Source organism: Cervus canadensis, chromosome 5, assembly GCF_019320065.1.
Source record: "Cervus canadensis isolate Bull #8, Minnesota chromosome 5, ASM1932006v1, whole genome shotgun sequence".
Lineage (NCBI taxonomy): Eukaryota > Metazoa > Chordata > Mammalia > Artiodactyla > Cervidae > Cervus > Cervus canadensis.
The window spans coordinates 58,894,871-58,918,031 of NC_057390.1; the positions used below are offsets into that span (position 1 = coordinate 58,894,871).

Sequence of the window (23,161 nt, forward strand, 5' to 3'; positions counted from 1 at the left end):
AAAATCTAGATTATAGTAACGTTTAGGGAGCGGCTGGCACCTTTTCTTCACAGTTAACTTCCTCCTTTGTAGGATCATTGCCGTCTGTAATCACTCTGTTTAATGTTTTGTCATTTAGGTTTTCCGTCAGTTCTTTTACTGTCATCTCATCTCTAGTTTATGAGGTTTAAAGTATACAGTTGTAATAAGAGTATTGTGATTTTAAATCTCTGGCATTTTGGAAGTTACTTCATTTTTTAATGGGAGAGCAGTAAGTATGGGACTTTGAGAGGCAAAAGTATCAAGTAAGAAACAAAATGCTATATAGGTAGGTAAACACATGAGAATTATAAGTTAACAATTTATAGTATGTGTTTCAACTTTTAATTTTAGATTAAAATTTGAGTTTGATTTATAGAAAAATTGCAAAGATTCAGTGTTTTTAACTGGAAACATTACCTAGCTGTCCAAGCTGAGTTTTGTTACCCATATCCCATTCTTAAACTTCTGCTGAGTCAGGAGAAGCACAGAATAGTAGCTGAAAATGCTGATGGAATGTTTCTTCCATGCTCAGGGAAAAAAGATAGCTGAGAAAAAACATGGAAATGCCTGAGGGGTACCTATGACTGAACTAAATATGGAAAAAGATGGAAATAAGCCATCCATCTTGGAAATAAGCCAAAAGATTTCTTCTTATAGATAGGCTTGTGGAAGAAAAGTGTCTTCATTGTATACCGTCCAAGCCCTTGGGAAATTGGAAAGTTTTCTATTATTTCAAAAGAGCATGAAACAAACACCATTCTAGAAGTTTTCATTTTTTAATGAAGCAAAGCTTTAAGCATTTTTTTCATTAAAAACCTTTTAAAAACCTATGTCTGCACAGCTGTTTATTCTATAGTTAATGCTTAGTGTCATGTTAGGGTACATGTTATGTCAGATGTAGTGAATCCTTTGTGTTCATGATCTCATTTAATATTCATAACAGACCTGGAAGATAGATGCTATTACTATGCTCGTTTTAAAAAGAGGAAACTGACATTCAGAGTTAGTGACTTGTCTGAACGAAAGGAATCCATGATACGAACCAGGTGACAGACTCCAAAGCCCTGGTTCTTTGGTATCCCTTAGCAATGATAATGGAGCTCTTCAAGGAGTACAGTCCTCTCTCCATCCCTAGTGCACAGAGAGTGCTGTACTTTGTGTGCTTATCAACAACAGTAATAATAGCAATAACACCAGACATCTGTTTTACAGTAATGTGCCAAGCATTGTCCTCATGTGCATTTTCTTATAAGATCTTTAAATGATTGCAGGAGCTCACTGTTATCTCTGTTTCACAATAGAAAATTCCAAGACTGAGTGGTTTACTTAGCTATTAAGTAAGAGGCAGAAGTAAGAAACAGAAGTAAGGGGCAGAAACAGAATTTAGGCCCAGATCTGCCTGAGCGCAAGCTCTTAACCACCCTGGTATGTTATAGAGCAGTCACCAGTTGGCATCCATGTTTTGAAAGGAACTTGAAAGCCTTTAAAGCGTGGCTTTTCTATCATTACTCCCTTTCCTTGAGCAGAACTGTTGAGTAGGGTCTATCTCTTCCCTTAGAGCTTCAAATTCCTCACTTTGAAATTCTAACAGCAACACATTTAACAAGTATTTATTAAATGGCTACATGGCTACTGAGTGGTAAGCATTTTTCTCAGTATCAGGATACAAGTGAACAAGATAGACAAGGGCCCAACACTCATTGGAGCTTCATTCTGGTGGGAGAGAAAAAACTTAGAAATGTGTAAGTAAATAAGATTATTCTAAAGGCTCATTTCCCCTTGTTGCTGTCCTGACCCATGCTAAGGTCAATGGTCACGTCTGTCTTCCTGGCTGAAGTCTTTTGTTTACCTGTAGTCACTGTGGGAGGCTATGAAGGGTCTCTTTTACTTATTACTTTTATTCTACGAATTTATCAAATGTCCACTATTTTAATTATTGGGAATGCAGAAATAAAGTCACTTCCCTTAAATAGCTTACGACTTTGTGCAGTGCTTCCCAACCTTTCCCATGTAATGACATACACAGAAAACGAATCTGGTAACTGTGAGAGTCTGTTTAGCTAGGAGGAGGGCTCTTGCTGCCTCAGGCTCTGTGCAGCTGCCTGGAGGGTTAAAGGTATCAACAACACAGGCATGCATTTTTTGAATTTTTGGTTTAGTGGGGAATTCTCAGTTTACACAAAGATGTGGTTATAGTACAAAAGCTGTGAGGGTAGTTTCAGAGACAGTTCACTAACTAGCTTCTGATCCTAGAGAGATTAGCTGGTATTCACCACTTTCTGTGAATGCTTGGATCTATTCTTTATAAGTTCTGTCTTACGAAGTGGAATAGTTTGTTCACCAAATTTGTTCCCAAAGTTGTTAATACTAGTTATATTTTTGTAATGATATAATTAATTTTATGTACACCAATGAAATAGGCTTAAAAAGTTAATTTTCATGGAAATTGAGTTGAATGCTTTGAGAAAATTGGATAAAGATGAGTAGCCTAAAAGAAAAAAGGTAGTTAGGTGGATATGATAAGTATGAAAGATTGGGAAAATTAGTTTAGAATGATTCTTCTGCATGCATATTATTTCACAGTTGACTAAGTTTTTAGTCCACTTTAAAGAAATGAAACTGGAAATCACAGATGGTGTATTATTGGTGTGGTTACATAAGTTGACAGCTCTGGTCAGCAGATTTACATCATACCAAAGGAAAAGATCTTTGTGAATGATTGTATTATTTTTTGTAAAAAAGCTAAAGTAATTTAATTATCTAAAACTTTTTCATCGTTCCGTGGTTGAACTTGTTCTTTAAATTAACTGCCTACCTGTCCTAGAGTGTTTTGGATAGATGGGTTTCTGGTACAAGTGTAGCAGGAAAAGAGCAGTCAAGGAGTTGGAAAGTCCTAAGCAAGTCAGAGATGAAGAGGTAACATTAGAACTGAGACTAGACAAGGTAAGTAGGGACCATGTCTGCAATTCATTGTCAATTTGGAGGGGATCCATTAGGCTGAGCTAAGAAGATGCTGGAAAATACAGGAGGTGAGAGGTTCTTAGCCTTGTTCAGCAGGATAGTTGAAATGTATTTTTAGGAGGTAAGTGATGAGTGGCTCGCTCACTCTGAATTGTATCGGAAATTCTGATTTCTTGTGGTTCTTGGTCACCACTGAAGAAGTGACTTGTTCTTATTTTTCCTGTTTCATTTTTGTTTTTTCAACACCCTTTATAAGGGCCAGTGACTTCTTGCAGTTTAGTTTCTATATATTAATGATATGTATTGAGCAATTTTTTATACTTTAAAAGTCTCTGCATGCATGCTCAGTTGCTCAGTCATGTCCTACTCTTTGCAACCCCACGACTGTAGCCCTCCAGGTTCATCAGTCCATGGGATTCTCCAGGCAGGAATACTGGAGTGGGTTGCCATTTCCTCCTCCAGGGGATCTTCCTGAACCAGAGAGAGAATCCACGTCTGTTGTGACTCCTAGATTGGCAGGCAGGGTGACTGCCAAGTGACTTACTGGTAGAAGCCTCTGAAAGTCTCTAATCTCATGCTATTGAGCTATAATATTCTTAGTCATATACTTAGTCAGTGGGTATGTGAGAAATTACCTCATGCTCAGTGTCAGTCATTAATACATTCCACCATTACAAAACCACCTCAAGATGCATACTGAGTTCATTCTGCCTTCAGTGGACTGTTTTATTTTTTCCAGTTTTACTGTAAGGGCAGTGAGGTCAAGAATACAGATGAGAGTTTTGAATCCCAGCTTCATTACTTCTGAGCCACATAACGTTCAGCAGGTTATTTAGCTGCTCTAAGTCTCAGTCTCCTCACTCATAAAAAGTAGACATAATAAAAGTAAGATTTTAATGACTGTTATTGAGACTGCATGTAAAGTATTTGCATTTACTCAATAAATGTTTTCTGGAAAAGATTGAAGGCAGGAGGAGAAGGGAACAACAGAGGATGAGATGGTTGGATGGCATCACCAGCTTGATGGACATGAGTTTGAGCAAGCTCTGAGAGTTGGTGATGGATAGGGAAGCCTGGTGTGCTGCAGTCCATGGAGTCACAAAGAGTCGGACACGACTGAGCGACTGACCTGAATTGAATAAATGTTTACATTCAGCAAGTATTTACTAAATACCTCTTAGATGCCAGGTGCTATCCTGGACACAGTGAAAACAACAGAATTGTATTAAGGTTACAGATGGTATTTCTTTTTAAAATTCTTTAACTTTCATAGTTAAATATTCTTTGTCTTTGATTATGAATATATTTTTATCAGTATATTTAATCACTATTTTACATTTGATATATATTTTATTTATGATCATGAATAATTCTTTCTATGTTTCTTAGTTTTTGCAAAATATTCCAAGTAAGTAAACCATAATTTCCATGCCTGTAATTCTCTTGTGTCAAATGGATTGGTAGTTTGCAATTTTTGTTATAATAAAGTTCATCTATTTCTAGTGATTTTTTCTGATTGCAGAGATAAAATTTAGGAAATTCTTTAACTTTCTGGATTACAGGAGGTCTGTGCTCCAGTGGCTAAAAAACTAATGCTCTCCATTATGAAAATGATTAACTGTACTGTTCTATGAGTTACATTGAAGATCCACATAGTGAAAGCCCTAGGGTATATGTAGAATTGTCTTTAACTGGCAACTCCATCCATATTTATGGATTTTGTATCTACTAAACTCAAGATAGATAAGAAGGATTGGCCTTGTTTCAGAGGACTATTAAAAGAATTGGGCTCTCATTCTTATACTGTGTGGATATTTAGGTATTTCAAGGATTTGTGTGTTCATTGTGGGGTGTAAGGTTTAGTGAGCAGGGGAGGCTTTGTAAAATGTTCTTGGCATTGTATTATCAAAGCTTAGGTGAAAATAGGAAGGATAGCTGATGACCATTATAGGATTCTTTGGTCACTTGTCATTGGGCATGGCAAAACTTTGGAAATCAAATGTTTTTTCTTAATTTTTTAATGGTCAGAAATAAGATAATGACTCTAACTCACCACTTGAAGGAAATGTATTAGTAGAAACACTTGTCAGAAGTGTGGGAGCTGGAAGTTTGTACAAGTGTGTCAGTGCATGTGTTCCTTCCAGAGAGTCTCCTATAGTTGGACATGTAGGTTACTCTTACTTTTTTGCCGTTATAAGAACCCTGTAGTGAATATACTTATATGTAAATCCTTGCATCTCAGAATTATTTCTAATAATAAATATTCAGAAGTGGTTTTGTGTTCAGAGGCTATAAACTTATTTTAAGTTTCTGGTTAGGCATTTCAAATTGCTTTCCAGTTTGTATTCCTCTTCACATTAATTTTGAGCTGTATTTTGAGTGCCAACTGTGTATTAGTAGAGAACCGTACTAATAAAGCCCTGCCTTCATCTAGTTTCTAGTATCTAGAAACCTCTAGTAGAGGTGTAGACAGTAAAAGATATGAAATGAAATTTCAGGTAGTGATAAGTGACATGAAAAAAGAAAGGTAAGGGTACCGGGAATGAGGGGGTAGAGGTGATGTCGTAGCTGGAATAGGCAGAAAAGAGAAAGGCCTCTCTGAACTAGCGTTTGGTAGAGACCTACAAGCTATTTTATTGTCAGCCTTGCTACATTTATTAAAGCATTAAGTATTATTATTTTTAAAACTGTTTGCCAGTTGAGATGAAAAATGTTTTAAAATTTTTATTTGATATTTAGTTGATTTTTTTCCTTTGCCTTATTTGTATTAGTTGTTGGTTATTGGATTTGAGTTGCTATGATCCTTACCTTTATATAACAAAAAGGCCCAGCATTCAAGTTTGGCTCCCCCGAGAGGGCAATATGAGACTTAAGAGGAAAATAAGTGATTTTTATGACTCTGGCTCCTGGTTCTTTCTGAGATTTTTGCTAAAGTCGACTTTAGTAACTGAGGTAGCAGATTGTAGTGAAGGATATTGTATGTATGTGAATTGTTGGTTTGGTCCTGATGAGTATAACTGTTTAGAAAACAGTGTTGTTGCCAAGACTTCGGATTTATTCTTTGAAAGGACCTGTTTACTTGCTCTCTGTTACAGATTTTTGCTTTTGGATATGTGTAGACTCAGAGTATGAACAGGACAGCTGGTTTTCTTCTATTACTGAAAAAATTACCCTCATGTTTTCCTGTCTGTGGGTCTCTTTGACATATACTTTAGAATAATTAAAACTAATTTAAAAGGCTCAAAAGATGTAGGAATATCTAGCAAAATTAAAATACATACTTGATTTGATAGTTTGTCCTGTGTTTTTATAGTTTATAAGTGGAAGAAGACAAAAGAACTTTCTTAGGAAATGTACTTTTCCAGGCTCAGCTTATAATTTTAGTATGTGGTCATTCTATTTGTTTCTTTATCATAGAGGGATCTTTTTTAATTATGACACTAAATTATGGCTTATAAAAATTATCTTCTATGCAGAGCATAGTTTTAGATTTAGGTTTCCTTTATGAACATTGTATGTGATGTATTCTAATTCAGTACTTTTTAAAAATTAAAGTAATGGTTGTTTTGTTAATCAGCTTTCTAATTAATGATGACATCACTGTTGTTTGACACTTAGTATTTAATAAGATAAGAAATAAGTTCCAGGGAATAGATTTCATTTAGTAACAGCTCTCTTTGCTCCATTCATTTACTCACTTATCTACTCAACAAATGAGTGCTACTAATGAGCATGACACATAATTAAAGGTGATGGATACGGTAAAGGGGACCATACGGCTGGTACTGCCTTCCTGGAGTTTACAGTCATTAACAGGTATGGAGCACCAGGCAGACAAATTGGGAGACAGTGTAATAATTACTGATAGCAGCTGGTAGTACCTGAAGCAGGAAGTGAGGGCTTTGTCAGATTCACTCCTGGTCGTATGAGGGTAACAAAAAGTGATTGTGTTCTGTGGTTCTCTGACGCCTTGACAGAGTGTATATGTATAGCTGCACAGGTACATGCACACAGAAGACTGACTTTTTAAAAAGTTCTAATTGTGGTAAAATACTCATAACAAACTCTGCCATCTTGACCATTTTTAAGTGTGCACTTCAGTAGAGTTAAATATATTCCCCTTGTTGTGCAGTCTCCAGAACTTTTTCAGCTTGCAAAACCAAAACTCTGTACCCATTAAACACCACTTCCCCTTTCCCCTTCCCCCAAGCCTGTGGCAACCACCATTCTGCTTTCTGTCTCTATGAATTCGACCCTCATGTGAGTAGGTAAAAGTCTTTTTAATCTTAGGTTTTCTTTCTGTTGTTTTGAAAGTTGCCAGAGTTCTGCTACCAACTACAGATCCTTGGTTTGGCTTTCCTGGCCGAATATGAGGAGGTGAAAAAACCCCGGGGGATTGTTCTGTGGCTGTGCCGTTGGCGCCATAGGCCGCCATCGCCCATGGCAGCTTCAGCTCCCTGGCCATCCTGAGAAGTCCTGAGCCAGCACGGAGGCTTAGGAGGGGCAGAGTTTGAACAGGCAGACATGTTATCAAAACTTGGGTTTTGTCACCACGGCAGACTGCCTTAAACCAGGGTTTGGCAGAGCTTTTCTGCAAAGGACCAGATGGCGAATGTTTTAGGCTGTGCAGTCCCTGTCACAGCTGTCCACCTCAGCTGCCGTACCGTGAAGTCGGCCGTAGACGCTGCGTAAACTTACAGGGGCAGCTGCCTTCCAGTAACTCTCTGTGAAAACAGGCCGTAGGTCCAGCTGTCCCACAGGCTACAGTTTGTTGACCCTTGTCTTGAAACTATCCTCAGGCTACACATAGCTGGAGAGTGATGAGGTAGAACCCATACCTGGGAGATTGCTAAGCTGGTTGGTGACTTGGAGCCGAAAGAGAGATTCAATATCATATTTATGAAATTTGTGCCACTGATTATAAGATGTACCTTTATGTACCGCTGGGAAAGGGGAAAAGTGCCAACAATTGATAAGATCGCACTGGCTGTGTGATTCATCCTGGTTTCAGAAATGATAAACCGTGAGGTGGGTGGAGAATGTATCTGAATTGGTGATGCAGTGCTAGCCCAGCCGGCACCTGTGTTCTTCCTGTGGGCCGTACACTTTGCTTAGCACTTCACGTGCGTTGTCTTGCCCCTCTGCCATCCTCAGCACATCTCCTTACCGTCCCCGGTGGCCGCCTGAATGAACTCTAGTCACCGTGTCTTTGTTCCACACAGCAGGAAGGAGGAGGAAGGGCATGTTGTCCCCTGCCCTTTCACAGAGACTTCCTGGGAATCGTTCAGCTCACTTCCAGTTAATCTCAGTGACCAGGACTTTGGCAGAAATGGCTCCACACGAAGCTGGACATGTGGTCTTTTATTTGGGGTGGTGGTGTGCCCAGCTGAAAATCAGGGTTCTAAAATGGGAGGGGGAGAATGACATTGAGGTAGGCAGCTAATAATCTCTGCTATGCTGTGTCATTGCTTTGTTTTGTGAATGATGTAATCAGGAGAGAAACATCTTCAAATTCTCTTCTCCAAAAGATCACCACCTGCAAGATGGAGGTTAAGGTGACCTCCACCTCCACCTCCCTAAGGTGGAGGGATTTAAGGTGATTGGAGGTCACTGCATTGATGAGAGGTAGGTGGGATGGCAGCCGTGGCAAGAGAGACAGTTTCCTGAGGCTGATGGGCCTCGGTCGTTGGTCAGGTGTGAGCAGGCTCTTGGCTTGGCAGTTGATTATGTCCTGGTGCCACAGAGACAGGAGCAGATTCCCAGAAAGAGGAAGTCTGCTTAGAAGGAACTTGAAAAGGAACAGGCAGAAAGAGAGGGAAAATAGAATGTGGCATTTCAGAAGTCAAGAAGAGAGCATTTCAAGGTCTAGGGAGTGGTCAGTTGTCTCAAATGCAGCTGAGAGCTCAAGTTTAAGAGAAACATTGTTATTATTGACCAGATTTAGCAAGGAGGAGGATGTTAATGACCTTGGTAAGAGCAGTTCACTGAACTATGGAGAAAACAAGATTGCAGCAGGTGAGTGAGTGAAAAAGAGGTGAGGTGAGGAAGTAGAGGGGAGTGCAGCAGCTTTTTAAAGGAGCTTTGACTTTAAGAAGATGGAGAAAAAAGGACAGAAAGGGGTGAGTGTGTGCTCTGCTATTTTCTTTGTTTTTTAGATGTAAAATAGTTGAGTATGTTCGTGTCTATGGAAAGGAATAGATAGGGAAAGGCTGGCTCTGAGGCTGGGAGATTGATGAAGTGGGAATCTTAGGTGGGCACTAGTAGAGAGATAACTTTGGGGCAGGGGACAGCTATTCTGTGACCAGAAGGAAGGGGAAGCAACAGAGGTGGTGCTGCAGGAAGGTCCTGAGGATCCGTTCTGGAGGCAGACAGTCGAGGGCGCTGTTGTAGGGGATGGTTTTGCTCACCCTGTGAATAGGAGCTGAGCTTTATCTCGGTGGCTGACAAGGTGTTGGCAAGTCTGCTGGTGGATCATGTGATAATGTATGTGATTTGCCAGCTTTTCCTGAACAAGAAAACAAGTCTCTGGTCTAGGTAATTGGCTGGAGCGTACACATGGCCCAGATTTTGGTTGTTAGCTTTAGAAATGTGAAATGAAGGGACCCAGTGAGAGAGCACTAGCACAGGCCTTGGTACGCAGAGGCTGTGCCGTGAGGGTTTGGGGAATTCGCCGATGTTCTTGGAACACTTCCTGTACATATGGAATGTCATTTCAAACTTGTTTTACTGTTTTCATAGCTCATTTTCTTCTCGGAAAATTTGCTTTTGTTGGGGAAAAAAAAAACCTCTCAATAATCATAGCCTTGTGAACCATAACAGGGCAGGTACTGTTAGCTTGTTTTGGGTATTTGGCAGTGTCTCCATGAATAGCACGAATATGTTACCAAGAACTGGGTTATACTATTGCTAATGGGAACAGTGTGTCTCCATGACTGTGTAATGAATTCAGCTTTTCTTCTAACTGGAAACTTAAGTTGTGAACAGACTTGGCAAGGTACAGGTCATAGTAGACAAGTTTTTAAAAGATCTTTTAAAAAATATTTCAGTTTCTGCAGAAAAACTAGATTACATTCTAGAGGGAAGAATGTTATTTAAATTATGATTTTTCATAATTTCACAACTACTTTCTTTGTTCATTCCGCAGAGGAAGTTGAGTATTTGACACATTGTTTTCTCCCAGTGAGAGGAGAACATGAGTGGCTTTGTCTCCCCTGCACATTTTGCAGGGAGCCTCCTGAGGTTTGCCCCACCTTACCTGTAGAGGTTGCCCTGCTGTATATTTATAGTGCCACAGAGGTCTTCGTAGAACACTGAATTCCATTCATGTCTTGGAGAAAGAGAAACACGGTGACCAGGCTTGAAAGCACAGAGATAGCACTGTGCGTGCTAAGTCATTTCAGTCCTGTCTGACTGTGACCCTTTGCACTGTAGCCCACCCACCAGGCTGCTCTGCTCATGGGATTCTCCAGGCAAGAATACTGCAGTGGGTTGCCATGCCCTCCTCCAGAGGATCTTCCCCACCCAAGGATTGAACTCGTGTCTCTTACTTCTCCTGCATTGGCAGGCGGGTTCTTTACCACTAACGCCATCTGGGGAGTACTGGTGACTGACTGAAGTGACTTAGAGTAACATCTAGGCTGTATCCAGCAGTGCGTGGTACTCCCTGTCGTCTCCCAACCCCATCCATCTTTGCCTGAGTGGATGTCTTTGTGCATTCTCCTGGGGGAGCTCAGAAGGGGAAAGTGGAGGGCAGATCTAAAAATGTCCCTGTGACTAGCTAGGTGTGACCAGCATAACTTCAGCTGTTGCCAAGCAGTCTTCTAACACAGGTCCTTTTGGCTCTGGAAATAAACCAAGCTCTGTGGGATTGCTTGGTGAGGTCCCTGGTGGCGGGTGTGGACAGCATCACCAACAGAGAGAACTTGTATTGGTATATGGGGTGATTTGTGTGATGAAAGCTGAGCTTGCCACCTAATTTAAACTGCAGTAAGCTGTAGACCAAAACTGTCTTGGCTTCCTTCCATGCATGACTGGTGCCTTTCTGTGTGTTTGTGTCTGTCTGTGTGCGGAGTCGGGTGGATTTAAGCTGAAATGTAAGTGAAAGTGGAGGTTTCAAATAGCAATGCTGACTTGATGACTGGACATCTTCCTCCTGGCTGTATGTTGTTACTTCACACCTTGTGACTTCTTCCCTTTCTCTCCATAGTCCTTTTCTTGTTAACAGTCGGTTCTTCAGTGAGGCCTGTATTTAATTAGCTGCTATATTATAGCAAGACAAGTAGGTATTACTGAAAGCACCACCTAAAGAACCATGGTTCCTTGACATTTGTAGGCGTTGCGTGACTCCCTGCCCACTTAACTTGGGGTACAAGGTTCTAAATAAGGCACTTCACAGAGAATTCTGGGCTCCCACCTAAATGATAAAGAAGTTTCTACTTGGGAGTTGCCTGCACCTGGGCCCAAAAGTCTTCATTAGCTCAGTTTTGGAATTTAATATTGTTCTTGGATCAGCTTATTTTATTTCACCCCAAATATTTGAAAGGTCATTCAGAAGTACATTTTAAATTTAAACTGAAGTTCTCAAGATACCAATCTTGGGAAAATTGAATCAAGACCAAAGTATATTTAATATACCTTTTGGCTGAAGGCAGATGGCCTAGTGTTAAAATCATTGTGAGGCTGAGACCTTTGATCACCATTATATAGAGAATAAAGGAGGGTACATGATCACCATTATATATAGAATAAGTTTGGGGGATACAAGAAAAAATTTGTTTAACCTCCATAGACATAGTCGTAAGGAACTGTCTTCTTAAAGCATTCTAGTGAAATGCGTGTTTTGAAGTTTGATTAATGTGAAGAAAACTTTTTTTTTCTCTAAATACTTTGTATTCTTTATCATATGTGGATCAAAGATGTTTTGTCATGAATATATGTGATATTGGGGTTTTTTCCTCTCCTGGTGAAACTAAGGCTCCAAGGTTGACATTTGCTTTTTAATTCATCTGCACAGATGATATGAGTCAGTGTCATTGAAGTTAAAAAGAAAAAAGGTTATATTGAACAAAAAAAGGATTTTGGCAGAGTTTTACTAAAACAAACTGACACATAATTCTGATTGTTTGGTTGATATTTTATAACAGGCTGTCTAGAACTGCACACACTGCTAGCCATGTGTGTTGATTTACATTAATATTAAATAAAATTAAAATTTCAGTTCCTCAGCTGCATTTAGCACTGTGTCTGGAGGGTGACAAAAATGGTGAAAAATGCTATCCTGTTGATCTTTTGACTGCATACCTAAATACGAAGAAATTTCTTTTTACATTGTTTACATTTTTGTAAAGTTTCTGCCTTGAAAGGACAGGCTGCCCATTCCTAAGAAATAATGGAAAATTCACAACTCAGATGTTGAGTAGTGTCTGTAGCCCTAAGCCCTGCCATTCTGTACTGTTATCACCTGTATTTGAAAGAGCAACATTTTCTCAGACTTATACTTTTAGAACCATGGTTACACTTGTAGTATTATTTTTCATTCTTTTAATCTTTTAATTCAAAGTTGAGTGTATTCTGTTCCTTAAATTCAAATGAAGAGAATCCATTTTCTGATTCACTAAACTAAGACTTCAGAACATGTATTCTATTCAATTTTAATACCTACAAATGGAATAAAAAAGTTACAAAAGGCTCAATTTGCCATAGAATCTATCAACCTGCATTCCATTTCTTTGTATCAGTCTCCCCTTCTCTCAGATCTGCATACACAAATATCAACTTTATTAAATGAAAGCATTTGTCTGGAAAAATCTGCATTAATTTGGAATCTCTTGAAACATATAAGTCACTTAAAAAAAAAAAAAGAATGCTAATTAAACCTTGAGGACATTGTGCTAAGTGAAATAAGTCAGTCACAAAAGACAAGTCCATTGTGATTCCATGTCTGAGCCACCTGGAGTAGCGAGACTCATGGAGATAGAAAGTAGAAGGGTGGAAAGGAGGGAGTGGGGAGTAGTTGTTTTATAATGAATATAGGTCCAGTTTTGCAGGATGAAAGAGTTCTGGTTTTATTTCTTCAGTCCCCTTAAGTATTATCTATCCTCCACTGTGATGTAACTAAAGAGTACATTTGATAACCTATTTCATAAAAGAAAAGTAACAACAAATGTTCTGTAGATGGATAGAAAATATACTGTGATCTTTTTAAAAGCTCCGTTCTTGTTGTAAGATGTTTAGACTTGTTTGTGCCTCTCCTAACAGAAGAATTTGAGCTTCCACTATCATTGTTCCTTTCCTGTGAGGAAGAAATTGAAGATGTAGCCTCTGTGTTCATTTCAAACTTGTTTTACTGTTTACACAGCCCATTTTCTTTCAGGCAAACTTGCTTTTGTTGAAAAAAAAAAAAAAAAACTTTCAGATTGCAAAAAATCACACCCTTGTAAACCATAACAGGGCAGGTATTGTTAGCTTGCTTTGAGTATTTGGCACTGTCTCCAGGAATTGCATGGAGTATGTTACCCAGAACTGTGTGATCATTTATATACTCCAGAACCTAAGTAGACTCATGGTGCACTAGAAACATTTACAGATGTGAATGAGTTTGTGCATCCTGTTTGCTATGTTGATGCACGCTTAGAATTCAGTGCTTTTGAAGGTAGTCCAAGAGAAGGATGTTCTCACCAGCCAGTCAAAATATTTGTAGACTGTAACTTTTCCCCTCTTATGCTCCATGTACTGTAAATGAACCACTCAACTGCTCCTGTGTGCAAGGGAAGTTGCTGATAAGAACTTAATTTTGAATCAGAAGGGCCCTGGATATTAAAGAAAATGTAGCTGAAACTCTACAGAAAAAGCAAACCTCTTCAAGGAAGCATGGAAGTAACCTTGGTGCTGATTTGGTTTAACCTCTTAACAATTTAAAAAAATTTTTCAGATTCAGCCCTATGAGAAGATAAAGGCCAGGGGCTTACCTGATAATATATCTTCAGTGCTGAACAAGCTGGTGGTGGTGAAACTCAATGGCGGTTTGGGAACCAGCATGGGCTGTAAAGGCCCAAAGAGTCTGATTGGCGTGAGGAACGAGAATACCTTTCTGGATCTGACCGTTCAGCAAATCGAAGTGAGTAGGAGCATTGAGCCTTTCTCATGAGCTACCAAAATGATTTTCAGTTTTCAGGTTACTGTAAATGTTACCTTAGAAAATAATAGATGCGGATTTGAGCTAGTCAAGGAGCATGCTATCTTTATTCTCTTTATTAGTGTGTTGAAAAAAGGTTTGGTGTTCCTAAAAGCAAATCCTTAGGGTGATGTGAGAGCTTTTGATCTTTAAATAGCATTTGTGGTGCGAATCTCTGAATCTCTTCGAATTCTCCTTTGATCTCGCTGCCTCTCTCCCCTCCTTCTCTCTAGGGGTAGCCTTCATCAGAGCTGGGATGATCTGACTTTATTAGCCCCCTTTTGGAGGCTGGGGAGAATTTCACGTATCTGGGTGGGCACCATGGATGCTAAGAATTGTCACTAACTTCTCTTTTACATAGACCATAAAGTCCTTAATCATAGACCATAAGCTCTTAAAGAGCAGTGGCCCCTGTCTTTTTCATCTCTATAGCCCTAGTTTCTCATACGGTGCCAGCAATCATTATAATAGCAGTAGCAGCAGCTAGCGTTTATCCAGCACTTACTAAGTATCATTCTGAGCTCTTTACATGAATTGACTCATTTGTTCCTCTCAACAACTCTGTAAGATAAGCACTGTTATCATCACCATTTTGCAGATGAGGAAACCAAGGCACAGAGAGGTTGATTTATGCCCAGGCCTCCCTAGCTGGTTAGTAAGTGCAGAATCAAACAGGGAACACGGGGCAGTCTGACTTCTAAGATTGTATTTTCTTCTCACCTTGTGTTGCCTTTTATAAAGCTCTTCCTAAAGATAGAAAAGATATTAGTTAAGGTATTATTCACAGTCTTTAACATGAATCCTGAGAATAGGGAGACGTCTTTATAACATTTGTACTTTCATCCCCACAGTACTTTGGACATAGAGTAAATACTTAGTCTGTGTTTACCCATCCAGTGAGGCCACAGAGCACTGTGGCTGGGCACACAGCCCCAGAGTTGGACTGTGGGGGTTGGGAGGGGTGTCCTGGCTCTTCCACTGACCTGCCGCTTCTCTGGGCCTCAGTTTAGCCATCCGTAAAATGCAGACAGTAGTTTCTGTCTCATAGGATTGTGACTTAATGGCAAGTACATGGTAAAGATGCTAGTTATAGTTTATTTCAAATCTATATATTTTGCTATTATAGATGATATGAACATTTTGTGATCAACCATTGAGAGTTAATTTTATACTTTGAAACAAAAGCATAGTAAGTCTGAGTGACCTGATTGTTGTTTTCCTCCCTAGCACTTGAACAAAACCTATGATACTGATGTTCCTCTTGTTCTGATGAACTCTTTTAACACGGATGAAGATACCAAAAAAATACTACAGAAGTATAATCACTGTCGTGTGAAAATCTACACATTTAATCAAAGCAGGTACACGGAGTAAAAAAATTAACTCTGGGGGATGTTACTTCTGGGAAAGAAGGACTTCTTTGTTTTGTTTAATCAGAGCAGCCTCAAGATGTACATGTGCCAGACTGTCTACAGGTGTTTAATGCCTTTAAAGGCTAAACATTAGTTAATAGGTATGTGGCAGTTATAATCACCCTGTGGTTATGTAACTTGAATTTCTTAAAAGAGAATTTGCCTGAGATTTTGGTTCTCAAAAGTGGTAAGAAGCAGACATCCCTGAGTACCAACCTGCTGTTGATTTTCTGGGAAAGGAAGAGAACCACCGCTGAATATATCTGTTGGTTAGAATGGACAGCATTTCCCAAATGGAGAGCATTTCCTTTATTTTTCAAGGAAAAGAACAACTGCACCACCAAATAAGTTTGAGAAAATTTACTTAATACGTTTTTCCTTTTGAAGAGTCATAAAACATATGAATATCTTAAAAATATGGGGTGTCTTCCCATCTGAATGACCATGGAGTAATTTTTTTTTTTTTTTTGCAGCAAATATCACTATGTAGGAAGCTGGTTTTTTGGTCAACACAGATAATGAGAGATTTTCTTAAATGGATTCACTTATGATTAAATTACTATGATGGATTGAAAAGGAGGGAAATTTTATTTAACTTGACATGCATTGTTTTACTTGAAGACCTGGAATACTCTACAGAGTTGATACTGAAAAAGAAATTTTGTTTTCTTAAGGTACCCAAGGATTAATAAAGAATCTTTACTGCCTGTAGCAAAGAATGTATCATACTCAGGGGAAAATACAGAAGCTTGGTATCCTCCGGGTCATGGAGATATTTATGCCAGTTTCTACAACTCTGGTTTGCTCGACACCTTTATAGGAGAAGGCAAGGAGTATATTTTTGTGTCCAACATAGATAATCTGGGCGCCACAGTGGATCTTTATATTCTTAATCATCTCATGAACCCACCCAATGGAAAACCTTGTGAATTTGTCATGGAAGTCACAAACAAAACCCGTGCAGATGTAAAGGTAAATACTGAGGAAGCACTTTGGGGATTTACATCTTCACATTTCATAGTTGCAATTCTTTATTGAAAAGTTTCTAAGTTTAGAAACTTGATAACATCACTGTAAGCTAGAGTGAGATAGTGTTCTAGAGTACCTTAAGTTCTATCTGATATAACAGTGTGTATATACATCCAGATTTAATAGTAGTAAAATCATTTTTCTTTTTCAAACAATCTATATGGGCAATTTTAACTAAAAAACAATTCCACACATATTTATAGGATTATCTGAAACATGTGAAAACCCTGTGTTTGTTCCAACCATTAATATTCTTCTAGTTGGATGCTTAAGTGTTTTTAATTGTTCTTTTAATGAAAATTTACTTCTATTTCTACAGTATGTATTTCTTTCTGTATATATTTTATCACTGTAATATCTTTTGTTACAAAACAAAAAAAGTTTTATACAAAATAAAAATTAGTTTTTTTCATTTTGCATGTTTAGTGGTGATATTTGGCCTTTGATCGAATAGTACACAAGGTTTTCCACTTAGCTTCGGGGAGTAAGAAAAGTGGGCAGTGTGTGATATATGGCTGGTCCTTGGGCTGGGTTCTGTTTCTCTTGCAAATGTCCCCCTCACATATGAGTGAACATTCCCCTTTTCCTGCACCTCAGGGCCTCTAGGCTAAAGCCACTCTGAAGTCTCTTCTCTTCCGCTTGTGCCTCTGTCTTAACGTTACTCCCCTCATCCCACAGGTAGTCAGAGCAGGGTCTGAGGTGGTAGGGTTGGTCGTTTGGTGAGAATAAGAGGAATGTCTGTTTCTGCAGCAGGTGTTTGGAGAGTGAGGAGAGCGCTAATGCACCCCCAGGACTTTTGTTACGGACAAGAGGGAGCATAACACAACTGACAACCTGGATTATTTTCTTTGGTTCCACTTTCATACATGTGTTACTTTGTATCCCAGGTTGAATCACTGCCATTGCCTTTTATTCTGGGGGATTTTGTCATCAGTGTCTTTTCTGTATCATTCATAGACTGTAAACAACGTGGTTTGGTTATAATTGGGAGCGGTGTGGAAGCACTCACTCTTCTCTGCCTTTCTAGGGTGGGACACTCACTCAGTATGAAGGCAAACTGAGACTGGTGGAAATTGCTCAAGTGCCAAAAGCACATGTTGATGAGTTCAAATCTGTATCAAAATTCAAAATATTTAACACAAACAACCTATGGATCTCTCTTGCTGCAGTTAAAAGACTGCAGGAGCAGAATGCTATTGACATGGAAATCATTGTAAATCCAAAGGTAAGCCAAAGTTGCAGCCCATTGGGCTCCCTGGTTCCACTCACAGAACACCATACACAGACTCACTGTCCACTGCCTCTGGCCTGTCTAGTCCATGGGTCACTCCTTTTGGCCTAGTTAGGTTTTTCCGTTCCTGGCCCTCTCTTTCAGAGTTGACACCCATCCCTTAGTTTGCCAAGCAATCCATAGTGTCCTTACTTGACCCTGGGCCATGGTAGCGGCAAGAGCACTGGGGCCCAAATAGAGGATCTACCTCAACCTTTATGCTCTGGTACTTAGAGGCCTCTTGGCCACAAGCATCTGCATGGGTTTTCTGAACCTTCAGGTCTTTATTGTAAAATGGAAATGTTAGTGAACAAGAGAGTTATGATGCTGAAAAAGATTACATATGTATAAGCACCTATCAGTGCTTCAGAGATATCAGCTCTCAAAATTCTGTTTCCTTCAGTGGATCTCTGAAACCACTCGCCAAATAACTAGCCCATACAGAACCAAGTTACTAAAACCTGTTTTTCTCTCCTGCTCCCTTTCTTACAGACTTTGGATGGAGGCCTGAATGTCATTCAGTTAGAAACTGCAGTAGGGGCTGCCATTAAAAGTTTTGAGAACTCTCTAGGTATTAATGTTCCTAGAAGCCGTTTTCTGCCTGTCAAAACCACATCAGATCTCTTGCTTGTGATGTCAAACCTCTATAGCCTTAATGCAGGATCTTTGACAATGAGTGAAAAGCGGGAATTTCCTACAGTGCCCTTGGTTAAATTAGGCAGTTCTTTTACAAAGGTATGTAATTATAAATATTGATATACATGTGAATTTGTATTTCTTAATGTGTAATTAGAAAGATAGGATACACGTGTGAATTGGAGTCTGATGCTAATCTATTATATTCTTCCAACTCTGATGTCTTTTAAGGGAAATCAACCATAGAAGATGAAGATGTAACTCATTTTTTAACTGCTTGCTATATAGAGCAGTAAAGAATGTTCACATTTTAAGATATTATATCTTATGTCTCGTCTAAGACCATTACTGCTTTCATCGGTGAGAGTATGTTAATTCTGGTTTAACAAAATTTATTGAGCCTCTGCCATGCACAAGGCAGTGTTCTAGGTATTTAGCAATAAATAAAACAGACAAAAATCTTAGCCTTCCTGGATATTCTAGTGGGGTAAGAAGCAAGTAAGTCAAAGGTATAATATGCCAAGAGATGGTAAATGCTAAATAAAGGAGTAGGGAATGTGTGGACGTGGTGGTGGTGGTGACATTTTACATCGGGTGGCCTGAGAAGTTTATACCATGCAGGTATCTGGGGCAAAAAGCATTCTAGGCAGGAGGAATATGGTAAGTGGAATCCAAAAAAATCTAATCACATAAAATGCTGTGAGGTTAATGAAGTGACAGGGTTAGCCTTTGTGTGGCCTGTGCCGTCCAAGTCTATTCTGGTCCTGCTTGTGGTTCGGATGTGTGCACTGCCCTGACACAGTCATGGGCTGATTGTGGGTCCTGAGGCCGGGTTGGAATTTCCAGGACAGCATCATGCATTTTAGAAGTCTCCCTGTCTTTGGTGCCTCCCTAATCTGCCTGCTCGGGCTGGGAAAATCGTGGTGCTACATGGACCCGCCATCTTCCCAGATCCTGAGATGGAATTACTAACCATTTTCCACCTAACCTCATCTTCCCTTCCTTGCCTCCCACCCTTCCTAGTCTCTTCCATACCCTGCAAGAGATAAGAACTTTAGGCTGTCTCAGTTTGAGAACAGGGGTTGAGAGGGCAATGGCTAGTTGCTCTGAGGAAGAACATGTTTTAGGGTTCCTAGAGCACAGTGAGCAAGTGAGCAATGGGGGGTGGGAGATAGCTGATCAGAGACGTAACAGGCCAGGTTGTGTAGAACCTTGTAATTGGGTATTGGGAGTGTTGCTTTTTTCTTCTCAAGGGTGAGAAGCCATTGAAGAATGTCAACTGAGGGGTGAAGTGACCAATCTGGTGAGCAAGGGTAGAATCAGGGAGACCAGGGAATAGGCTGTCACTGGAATTCTGGCTTGGAGCAGGGTGGCTACAGGGGAAATAGTGAAAAACGTTAACATTATGAAATATTTTGTAAGTTGTACCTACAGGATTTACTAGGTAGGAGGGTGAAAGAGAAGAGTACGGATGGCTCTAAGGTTTTTGGCCTGTGTGACTGGAAATGTGGAGCTGTCTTTTACTGAGGGTGTGGAAGGCTTGGATAGAGCAGGTTTAGGGGGAGCAGAATGGACAGTTAAATTTTGGAGATAGTGTACTTGGACCTTCAAATGGAGAAGCTGAATGTATGAGTCTGGAGCTCAGAGGAAAAATCTAGAAACAAGGTAAATTTGAGAGTTGTCAGTTTATAACTGGGTATTTAAAACCGTAAGGATCACTGAGGCAGTTAACGACGGGGTAGGGAGTCAAGAACTGAGCCCTGAGGAACGCCAAGGCTAGAGGATGCGGATATGGTGGAGGAAGCAGCACAGGTGACTGCGGAGGTGCAGATGAAGAACTGGGTAGAAAACCGTGACTGTGTGTGGCCTGAAAGCCAAATGAAGAAAATGTTTCACGAGAGAGGAACTGATCATTTGTAGTCAAGTGCTGTTGCCAACTCAAGTAAGATGAGTGAGAACTCACAATTAGCTTTAACAGTATAGAGGTTTTGGGGCCTGACTGGCATGGATTTAAGAGCGAACAGAAGAGAAATTGAAGATACTGAATGAGAAAATGTATTCAAGAGTTTTTCCTTAAAGAAAAACATAAAAATGAATCTATAGGTAGAAAGGGATATAAGATTTTAGAGTTCTGTTTTTAAGTTGGGAGAATTTATAGCATGTTCTATACATTGATGGGAATTGACAGAATCAAGAGGGAAGCAACACAGAAGAGGGAGAAAGGAGCATTGCTTCACAGTATCTTTGGGCAGTAACCATAAGAAGGGTTAGCCTTCCATTGGAATAGAAATGGTCCGACCCCAGAACTAGGAGGGACAGGTAGTGGGCTCCAGAGCAAGTGGGTGGTGGTGGTAGAGGCCAGTGTAAATTTTCCTGTTGCTTCTGTGTTTCTCAGCAAAATAGGAAACAAGGCCATACACGACAATTTCTAGTGCCAGTAAATCTAAGGAAGTAAGAGGCAAAGATAGTGATCTTGATACTTTGTGCTGTTGTTCTTCCAGAACTGTATTCCATTTCTTCTTAATCCTACCCATGTCATAAAGCCCAGCTCCAGTCTAGCTTGCTTCAAACCATGATGATCTCTTTTCCAACTAACTCCAGATTATGTGAACCACTCACCTGGCTCTTAGCATGGTGGTTATCTTTTTATTATTACTATTTTAATGTCTAATCTACTTAGCTGTAGTGTAAACACTTGATTGTGGGGACAAAGTTTACCTCCTGGTCTCTCCTACACAGGATATATAAACTCACTACTCACACAGTGAGTCCTTAATAAACAGGGTTCTTCCCATAAAAGGCCTGAGCTTGGCCATAAACAGAATGTTTTACAGTTCAAGTAAACTGCCTTGTTAATTTAATCCCTCTTTTTCTTTTAACCCACTTTTGAAACAATTTTTATGTTTCCCTTTTTCTTTCAGGTTCAGGATTATCTAAGAAGATTTGAAAGTATACCAGATATGCTTGAACTGGATCACCTCACAGTTTCAGGAGATGTGACATTTGGCAAGAATGTTTCATTAAAGGTGTGTTATGATGAAAATTATAGTTCTTATAGTTTTATAAGACAGGTTTCACCATCTAGTCCTAAATTTACCTTTATTTTAAGGAATACTTCTTAGTCTGTACCAGATTGCTTATAAGATATGCATTTTCAAAATGAAATAGCTTACTACAGTATTTAGTATTAATACTGTCGTCCATAGATATACAACATAGTTAAAATATAATCATAATTGTTGTGTATAGGAATTTTGTGGAACATAGCATTCAAATGGAAAGCAAACACTATTAAATAATTGAATTGGTACTATTTTATTGAAATATGACAGTCTTTAAAATCGAATCACTGATAAATTAGCATTCACTAAAGATGACTATTTGAAAGTAGAAAAAAATAACAACTCCATTTATACTGATTATAATCTATTCCTGTTAAAAGTAAAATGTCATCAGTATGAAGATGTTCATTCACATTACTACAGTGCTTGGGTACTTTGAGTATCATTCCAGCCTAGCATAAGAAATAGGAAGGACTATGGGTATGAGTATTCAAGTTCAGAACCAAAGATACAACAGTTTTTTCCTAATCAAGTATTTTTTTAAAGTTCCATACCTAGAGTTCATGTGTTCTTATTAAAGTGACTTGAAGATCTTAAAAAAACAAAAAGATATATAGATATATTTATTTATAGTTATTGCTGATACTGCCTTATCTAAACAATTTTACTTAAGACATGAAATATGAATCATTAAACTCTTCTTTAAAAAAAAAACACACAAACCTGTATGTAGATAAAAACCAAGCACCTTGTAGTTTCTGAAGGTAGATAATGCTGGCAGCCTTGCAAGTAGTTCTTTGAAAGGGCCAGTCATACTGTGGCACTGGGTCCACGTCCCACTTCTAGACTCCTTGCCTCCTTATCAGAGATGGTGCCAGAACTACTGCCAGGGTTGACAGGACACATTACAGTTCTCCCTAACAGGCCATTTGTTTTTCGTGTTTCACGTTGTTTATAAATACACTTACTCCATTGTAAGTGAAGTTCTACATAAACTTGATAACTGTAGGAAAATCAACTGCATTTCAGCTCGCCGTTGCAATTACTCTTGTTTTTTCTGTCACTTAGGGAACGGTTATCATCATCGCAAATCACGGTGACCGAATTGACATCCCACCTGGAGCAGTATTAGAGAATAAGATTGTATCTGGGAACCTGCGTATCTTGGACCACTGAAATGAAAAATACTGTACACACTTTATACTAATTATGGGCTGAACAGTTTCTTACAATGAAAAGTTCCTCTAAGATTATAAAATAGGCAGGTACTGTTCTATGTTACTGTACCCTGCAGTGTTAATTTTTAAAGTAGAGTTTTCTGCAGTATGCTTTTAGTCTAAGAAAAGCACAGATGGAAGCAATACTTTCTTTTTTGAAGAAGATCCTGAAAGTTAATTCATCTGAAAGTGCAATATTGTTTAATCTTAAAACTGGGGCAGCTCTGCTGGAAAATCTTTTAACAGAGGCCTCAATGATGGTCATTTTGAACTGCTTGTGATTTCAAAAATAAAGCTGTGAAGCAATACATGTGTACACTCATACTTTTCAATGCTAACTTTATGAAATGCTGAAGAAAAATTTTGGTTTACTCTTGACA

General features: G+C 39.1%; 1 protein-coding gene across 7 annotated transcripts in view; it reads left to right on the forward strand.

Annotated features, from left to right (window-relative positions):
- UGP2 (UDP-glucose pyrophosphorylase 2) overlaps positions 1-23,089 on the forward strand; it is a 54,766-nt gene extending 31,677 nt beyond the window's left edge. For 6 of the 7 annotated variants that reach the window (XM_043468883.1, XM_043468879.1, XM_043468881.1 and 3 more), the window contains exons 4-10: positions 13,913-14,098; positions 15,383-15,516; positions 16,242-16,539; positions 17,624-17,821; positions 18,359-18,601; positions 21,424-21,528; positions 22,633-23,089. In XM_043468883.1, coding sequence (XP_043324818.1) covers positions 13,913-14,098; positions 15,383-15,516; positions 16,242-16,539; positions 17,624-17,821; positions 18,359-18,601; positions 21,424-21,528; positions 22,633-22,740 — 1,272 coding nt within the window. In that variant the 3' untranslated portion in view covers positions 22,741-23,089. Of the gene's footprint in view, positions 1-8,883; positions 9,102-13,912; positions 14,099-15,382; positions 15,517-16,241; positions 16,540-17,623; positions 17,822-18,358; positions 18,602-21,423; positions 21,529-22,632 lie in introns of those variants that run through there. The other variant, XM_043468884.1, reaches the window with a different exon arrangement.
- The last annotated feature ends 72 nt before the right edge of the window (positions 23,090-23,161 follow it).